We start from the raw sequence: 8654 nt of genomic DNA, 5'->3' as shown, positions 1-8654 counted from the left end.
AAAACACGATCACAGAAGATGAACAGATTTAATTTAGGCTTGACGCACAAGAACCAGCCTCATTGGTTTACTTGCGGGAGCTCAAATGAGTTTAAGTGTTTGAGCTTCTGTTTACCATATTGGATCAGTGTTTATATATGAATAAAAGCCTAAATTAAAGCTTTACATCATATAAAGCGATTGTGTCTCTTAAGATTTGGATTACAATCTCTTTATGAACTTTTTGAAGCAGCACAGTTTTGGTTACATGGTCTTTCAATGGAGAGACCGAAATCTCTTAGGATTCATTCAAACTTTTTGAAGAAAAGCGAAAGCATGGGTATTAAATGACATGAGGGCGAGTTAATGACAGCGTTTTAATTTTTGGGTGAAATATCCATTTAAGAATCACACATTTAGATTCAGATTTCAGAAACCAAAAGAGCAGTTTTAGACTAAGTTTGAGCTAAAACAAGGCAATCTTGTCAATTTTTGTGGTTTAGAAGTCTCAATCTAAATGCATGTCTAAAATGAGTTTAAATACCATGAGAAAACAACAGAGAAACCTTGTTTTTTTTATATATATTTTTGGTCCAAGCATTTACTTGGGACAGTAGTACATGACATAGTATGTGAGGTGTAGCCGGTGAGAGTCTTTGAGTCTTGCAGCGTAGTTGAATCTCATGAATGTCTTACAATGATCTCGTTCACAGACAGCAAGGTCTTCAGAGGTACAAATACACATTTCCAACTGGAATGGATTATAAAACATCATACGAGAACTACCTGGGCATTATCATTCAGAAAACCATCCTTGCCTAATGTCTCATCATGATTTACGCAACAGGTTTTACGAACGATTCGCACAGAAACTCGTTGTGCTCGTGTATCAGTCATAAGCTTCATCTGAAAAAGAAATGGAAGGTTTCGGTTCTCCCTGGAACCTCTGAAACCCTCAGGTGGTCTGGAAGTTGCTCTGGAAGACACTGACTGAAATTAAAATAAAATAAACGATCAGAGACCTGGAATGCTACTCGAGTGGAATGTGACGAGAGAATAAGGTATGTGCGTTTTTCACACTTTAAAAAACAAAAGAAAATGGAGTTTCAGGAGGATCATATGAAGGAAGTCCGCTTTAAAATGAAGGCTAAGGAAATGTTCTCGAGGAATGCTTTAGATATTTGGCTAGCTCTTAACATGAGCCTGACACTTTTAAAGCAAAGGGGTTTTTCTCTTTCTGGGTCTACAAAAGCAGCACCTCTTCAAACTAGACTGACTATAAGACACATGAAAGAATTTTTTTTAATAACAAACAGAGGTATAAATCCCATTTGGCATTTTAGATTAGGTAACTACGTCAGTGGTTTGTGTTTAAATCGACTTCGAATGGCAAAGTATTTAATAACTATAAATATCAAATTGGTATTTTTCATTCAGAGCCACCTGAGGGTTGGTCAAAAGCATGCAGAGGTCCTGGGTTAAAGTCCAAGGTTTAAAGCAACGTTCAAGGCATCTCTCCTTCACATAAATAACAATGAAATGTACATTCAGAAAAAAAGAAAGAAAAAAAAAGTAGAAATTGCCATTTTCATGAATGAGGGTAAACCAGTCCATGTGCTACATGAATGTCTTCATACCCTCCTCATAAAAGTCTTGAAAGAAAGTATCCAAACCGATTGACTGATCGCACACCTGCAGCAATGAAGTGTCCACAGTCAGGTGTTTGATTTGTATGAGCGCAGTCCAATCAAGCGGTTTGTGAACTGACACGCTGTCCTTTGAATTCACTTGAAGATCCACATATTGTATCTTCACAAAAATGATCAAGGCAGCAACGAAGGAATCGAAAAACAGTACAGTAACTAAGAAGTGTCCGCTCCTGTTGTGAGCTCATATGCATGTACGAGTCAGTGAGATGTTGTGAGAAGTGTGTGTGTGTGTGTGTGTGTGTGGTCAGGCAGCTTTGTGATGGATTGATTGGATAGCTTCTGAAGAGTCGAGGCTCACTGAGGTCTATGGTCCTTGAAAAACACTTTATCAAGCCATTGCGGACGCAAAGGTCAGGTGTCGTCATCTGTGTCCTCTATCAGGACTTTGGTGTCTCGGACTTTCGACCTGAAAAAAGAAAAAGAACAAAAAGATAAATATAGAGAGATCCTTGAGTTAATCAAACTTTCATCATGAGAGCATCTGTATGATGGTGCTCAGAAGCTTACAAGGCAGTTTTATTCACCAAATAGGGTCCCTGATGTCCCGTTACTTTTTATTAAAGGCACTTTTTTTTTTATATGTTCTTTAGAGAGAGTTTAAATTTGGAAACTGCTAAATGAACTCATATAGGTCAACAAATCAAGTCATTTTCTCAATTCAATCGCGTTTTCAAAGATTTGACAATCTTTTTGTTTTAAGAAAAACAATTTTTTCTGTTACAGGAAACATGCATTCATCAATAACTACAAACCCAAACTTAGAACAGTTACTCATTTAATTCATATCATAAACATATTCTGAAGGTTAAACTGATCTGAAACCAAAAAAATGTCCTTTTTTTTGTTTGTTTCAAGCCCTATTTTGCACCCTCTCCATGGAAAGTGCCACAAAGTGTTGAAGTCCATGTAAAAACTGGGATTTATCTAGTGTTTTAAGGATGAAGTTGCAATGCTAATAAAAGGACAAGCTTTTTGATTTTGGCATCTTGAATCTCAGACAATGCTATAGCATCTAAACCAGTTGTTCCCAACCAGGGGGCCTCTGCAAACTTTCAAAGGGGACTCAAGATGACTAAAAATGAAGAGAAAAAGCATTACGATAAGCTAAAAATAAACAAAAATAAAGGTATTTATTATTATTATAATAATAAAGGTAAACCCAGGTTTAAAAAAAAAAAAAAAAAGTATACATGAGGCAGCTTCAAGTGATTTCTAGAGAAGTCAGGTCAATTAATAAAATCTTCAAACTCTGTAGGCAGTTTAAAATGAATATACATATACAAGTAATGCCAAGCTCTAAAATATTTTATAAGTTAGAAATTAGAAAAAAAAAATCCTTAACATTAATTATTATCCAAGAAAATTAAAACAACTGGAAAAGTCAGGCAAATTCATTGATTTAAAATTAAAAAGTTTGGGATCCCTGAAGAGCGTTCATTTCTTAATACTTCTGGACTCTTGAAATGTAAAATAATGATTTGATCCCCTGCTAATTTTGTAAGTTCGCCCACTTACAAAGAAATCAAGGGTCTGGTTATGGCAGGTTTATTTTAATGGACTGAGACAGAATAGCAACCCAAAAATTCAGAAAAACAATTTTCTGAAGTTATATAAAGATTGTAAATCGATTAGCATTTGATCGAGTGAAATAAGTATTTGATCCCCAAGCAACCAGCAAGAATTCTGCCTCCTACAGACTGGTTATGTGCCCGTGTTAAACACAGATTAGTCCTGTCACTTTAAGAAAGTACTCCTAATGTCAGTGGAAACCTGTCCACAGAATCTGTATCTTCCATTCCAACCTCTCCACCATCATGGGCAAGACCAAAGAGCTGTCAAACGTCAGGGACCAGATTGTAGACCTGCACAAAGCTGGAATGGTTAACAAGATCATCAGCAAGAAGCTTGGAGAGAAGGAGACAACTGTTGGTGTGAGGTAATGAGGCCTCATGAGGTAAGGATGATCTTGAGAAAGGTGAGGGATCAGCCCAGAACTATACGGGAGGAGCTTGTTAATGATATCAATGCAGTTGGGACCACAGTCACCAAGGAAAGCATTGGTAACACACTACGCCCCAATGGATTGAAATCCTGCAGCGCCCACAAGGTCCCGCTGCTCAAGAAGGCACATGTTCAAGCCCGTCTGAAGTTTGCCAATGAACATCTAATGATTCAGAGAAGGCTTAGGAAGAAAGTGCTGTGGTCACATGAGACCAAAATTGAGCTCTTTGGCATCAACTCAACTCGTCGTTTTTGGAGGGAGAGAAATGCTGACTCTGACCCCAAGAACACCATCCCTACAGTCAAGCACGGGGGTGGAAACATCATGCTTTTGGGCTGTTTCTCTGCTAAGGGTACAGGACGACTTCACTGTATTGAGGGGCTGATAGACGGGGCCATGTACCGTTCAATCTTAAACGAGAACCTCCTTCCTTCAGCCAGAACACTGAAGATGGGTCTTCCAGCATGACAATGACCCAAAACATACCGCCAAGGGAACAAAGTAGTGGCTCAAGAAGAAGCACATTGAGGTCTTGGAGTGGCCTAGCCAGTCTCCAGACCTTAATCCTATAGAAAACCTGTGGAGAGAGCTGAAACTTCGAGAAAGCGACAGCCAAGAAACCTTAAGGATTTTGAGAGTATCTGTAAAGAGGAGTGGACCAAAATCCCTCCTGAGATGTGTGCCAACCTGGTGACCAACTACAAGACACGTCTAAACTCTGTGATGCCAACAAAGGTTTCTCCAAGTACTAAGGCATGTTTTGCTTGGGGATCAAATACTTATTTCACTTACTGAAATGCTAATTTATGATGTTTAATGGTGTTTTTTTCTGGATTTTTGGGTTGATATTCTGTCTCTTTCCGTTAAAATAAACCTACCATAAAAATGATAGACCCTTCATTTCTTTGTAAGTGGGTAAACTTACAAAATAAGTAGGGATCAAATAATTATTTTCCACACTGTAATTTATAGAAACTAGGAACATCAGGCAATTGAATATTGTTGTGGACAAAGAGAGGAGTCAAAAAGGATGAGAACCACTGATTTAAACCAATCTGACAAAATCTTTTCATGTTTAAAATTAAATTCAGCTAATGTAGATTCATCTGACGTTTCTTTATGTTGCATCTATTGCCAGCTGCTTTTGCTGTTCAAAGCTTGTTTTAATGGATTCCATGTCTGGGTTTATGTCTGTGTGGTTGCACGTCCTATGTTGCACATACTGGGAGGAGAGGCGTGGTCTTCTCAAGGACATGCTGTAGCTTCTCTTCCAGTTCTTCTTTCCTTTTCTGTTCCTCACACCGTCCTCCTGGTCCATCATTTGCTCCAGCAGCGTCAGGTCATCTGCATTCAGAGGTGCTACTGAGATGTCCCGCACCGCTCTGAACTCACCACAGTTATTCAGGTGTTCGTTCTCCAGACGGAAGAAGTTCCAAACAAAGCGCCTGAAACAGATTATGAAGGCAAGTTACTTTAGTATTTCCATCTGAAAAATAATATGCCATTCATTTAAGGAGACATTAATGAGGATGGGGGCCTGATGAATAAAAACAGATGAAATGGCTTTTTGATTGTCATGGCTTCTGATTGGCCAATATAGCGTTCCAATAATGCTAAAATACACAATAGCTATGTCATGAAAAACATGTTCATCAAAGAGGTCAACTATTATCCACAGGTTGTGGGTAGGAATAGGTTAATGAGTCACGAAACCAGGCATATGGATATATGCAGGTATGCTCACCTGAAGACCTCCAGAGGTGCGAGGATAGTGGCCAAAATATCAGAAATGTTAGGGTATGCAGTCACAATCCCAAGGGAAAGTGGAATGGTCCATGCAAAGCGCAAGATTACATCTTCTATTATGGCACAGTAATAGTAAGCCTGTTCAAAGAGAGCACACAAATTAACAACAACGAATCTGTCCACAGTGTAAATGCTGTGGAGGGGTCTGTTCGCTACAAAAATATTTAAATAAGACAACTTAAGTGCCAACAGTGTGTGTGTATTATTCTTACTTTCTGTGGATATACTATCTCCTCTCTGAGAAGGGTGTTCTCCCCTGCGTTTTTGTCAAACAGACCCCAGTCCATCTTCAGGTCCCAGATTAAGGTGTAGCAGGAATTAATGATCTTGCAGGCAATCATCATATACAAGAAGACCTGACCTTCCTGATAACCTAATGATAACAGACAGGTAGTGACATGAGAGAACATCACAGACACAAGAGAATAACAGGACTGCACGTTTAGCCACATGACGTTCCTCAAGGTTCGGTGTGTGGTCCGCTTTTAATCTCAAAAAAAAATTATCATACACCATATTTTACCTGAGTGCCTTTCACACTTGTTTTGAGTGGAAACAAAAAAAATGTCATGTTGGGTAAACAAAGAATTGCAGGTAAAGAATGTAACAGCTCAGGTGCTTACTTTCATGAGTCTTATAGAGCGCAGAAAAGATGACCACGAAGAAAGTAGTGGAGTATTTGCCAGCATTGGCCAGGTGAGGGAAGGCACGCTTTGTGTCCCGGTAACGCCTCAGGCACTGCACAAACCGGAACCAGGCAGGCAAACACTGGATTACAGCTCGTACTCCATATGAATATGAGTGACAAATCACTCCATCTGGTTTGAAAACAAAAACACATTAACATGTCATCATTAACTGCCTAATAAAAGCATGATTAAATTAAAATGCAAGGACATTGATGTGCATCTGGATACCTTTACTCAATAGCTTCCCCTCAGAATTGGTCCAGGTCAGCTCTATACTGTAGAAGCAGATCATGTACTCCAGATCCATCAGAAGCACTACTAGAGAGTTGAGTTGGTCAGCCAGCCAGAAATCTGCAAACCCAACTCTGTGAAATGGCGCTGTGACCACTCGAAACTACGAACAGAAAAGGGTGGAAAATAAAGGAGGAGGATTTGACCAATTCAATCAATAATTTAAAAATGGAATAATGTCTCATAAAAGTGCAACTTTGAAAATCACACCGAATGCTGTTGTGTGATATGTATTTGGATTCTCCAGGCCCTTACCAGTAATTTGAGCAGCCAGAAGCGAGATTTGTAGTAGCATGTTTTGAAAGGGTTGATAAGGAAGAAGAAAAAGAACCCATAGAGAGCTAGAGGGTTCACTTGTATAGGGATCTTTGTGTCCTCAGCGAAGAGGCAGGACAGAATACTGACGCACCAAAGAACTCCAAGGAAACCAGCAATCTGCACAAAAACAGAGTGAAAAATGTATGCATATATAAATATATAGGTTGTCGTCATATTATGGCTCACCACTCCAATGAATAAAAAAAAGAAAATAATAGTACTTAAAAATAGGGCTGCACGATTTGGGGAAAATGTCATATTGCGATAATAGAGGTCAATATTGCGATTGCGATTGCGATATGCGATATAATAAACAAATGGTTTCATGAGTCAACTTGCTTGGTTCTCAAGGAAAATAAATGCACACACAGATTAGTGATAATCTGCCTAAAGAAAAAAGTTCTTTAGTCTTTATTTTTTTATTTTTTTAATATTGATTAAATATGGAAAAAGCAATAACATTGGACGAACCAGGTGCATTGTTTAAAGTGTTATAGCACATGTGCTAATTTTCAACACCTGTCCATAGGGGGCTTTTAAAAGTCAATTTCAAAATACTAAAATTTTCAAAAGTAAAAAGCTTGTGCTTTTGTATGATATCACAATGATGCCATCTCGGTTTCTTGTCAAATATCTTAATTGCCTGTTTATATAGAGAAGTGACTGGTTTCAGAGTGTACGCTGATGTTTGTGACAAGAGCAGTGAGTGTTTTTCTCTGTTCCTTGTTTTTCCTTGATTAACTTTAGCGACAGATATAATTAGTAGCTACTGTGTACTGTCCCTTTAAGACCAGCTGCTGTCAGAGACGCGGATCTCATACGCACCTCATTCTCTCGCGAGTCAGAACTCTTAACGTTCATCATAAGACTAATCTTATGTTATGAAGATACTCGACAAAAAGACATTTTGGCATAATTGTGTGTGTTATTGTTCGTTCAAGCTCGAAAGAGAACTGTATTCTGGCATGCTGTTTTGTGCGCACGCACGCACGATATTATTGCGAGTCTTTCTGTGTGTCACAGGCAGCGCGTTCATTTTGGCATAGGCTACATGTGTGTTGTTCGTTCTACCGCGAAAGAGAACTTGATACTGGCGCGCGTCTATCAGTGGGTCGTGTGTGTGTGTGTGTGTGTGTGTGTGTGTGTGTCAGGAGGACATTCACTGACTGACAGCGCGTTCTTTTTTGTCTTATCGCGCATGAATGGTTTAAAAGCATTTGCATGAATAAGAGCGGGACCAAAGGATGCCAAAAATTAACAGATGCTGCATTTATAGGCTTATTTGTTTATTTAATATAAAATCGCAGCATTTTGCGTCATATAATCGCGTAGGCTTGACATCGCGATTGCGATTGCGATACGATTAATCGTGCAGCACTACTTAAAAACCTTCCATATTTATACCTCATAAAACATATTTAAACCCATATATGTCAAAAATGGATCCCACCTTCTGTGAAATCTGACATCTTCACTAAGAGAAGCACAGTTTAAGTAATCTAAAGATACATGTTCAAGTACATCCCTGTGCCAAAGTGTTATCGAAGGTTTTTTTTTCGATAGCCAATTCAAAAGAATAAATTTTCCTGCACAAAATGATAGAAACTTATAAAGCATCTTTTTATGTTTCTGTAGTAATGTCACCATGCATTAAAAGCAGCATATACATTGGGTCACAGCCCGTGTTAATAGACAAGATAGCATCTAAGTCCTACCACAACCCAAAATCTGAATCTCCCTACAAACACTGAATAAGAAAACAATCCCTATCGAAAACAATGAATAAGATCTCTCTCCTCTGTTTCACATTTCGGGCACACTGAGGAGCTTGTGCCTCAGAAAGGGGGATGGTTGTATTTG

At 38.7% G+C, this 8654-nt stretch overlaps 1 protein-coding gene across 1 annotated transcript in view; it reads right to left on the bottom strand.

Annotated features, from left to right (window-relative positions):
- Positions 1 to 338: 338 nt before the first annotated feature.
- xpr1b (xenotropic and polytropic retrovirus receptor 1b) overlaps positions 339 to 8654 on the bottom strand; it is a 30771-nt gene continuing 22455 nt past the window's right edge. Inside the window, exons 9-15 of the mRNA XM_084411647.1 lie at positions 6732 to 6911; positions 6414 to 6579; positions 6120 to 6314; positions 5709 to 5869; positions 5435 to 5574; positions 4914 to 5135; positions 339 to 2094 (exon numbers count right to left, since the gene is read on the bottom strand). Of these exons, the coding sequence (XP_084267773.1) occupies positions 2040 to 2094; positions 4914 to 5135; positions 5435 to 5574; positions 5709 to 5869; positions 6120 to 6314; positions 6414 to 6579; positions 6732 to 6911 (1119 nt within the window). The 3' untranslated portion in view covers positions 339 to 2039. The remainder of the gene's footprint in view (positions 2095 to 4913; positions 5136 to 5434; positions 5575 to 5708; positions 5870 to 6119; positions 6315 to 6413; positions 6580 to 6731; positions 6912 to 8654) is intronic.

This window comes from Rutilus rutilus, assembly GCF_951802725.1.
Source record: "Rutilus rutilus genome assembly, chromosome: 6".
NCBI classification, from domain to species: Eukaryota; Metazoa; Chordata; class Actinopteri; order Cypriniformes; family Leuciscidae; genus Rutilus; species Rutilus rutilus.
The sequence above is the reverse complement of the archived record's forward strand: the minus strand, read 5'-3'. Positions and strand labels throughout refer to the sequence as shown.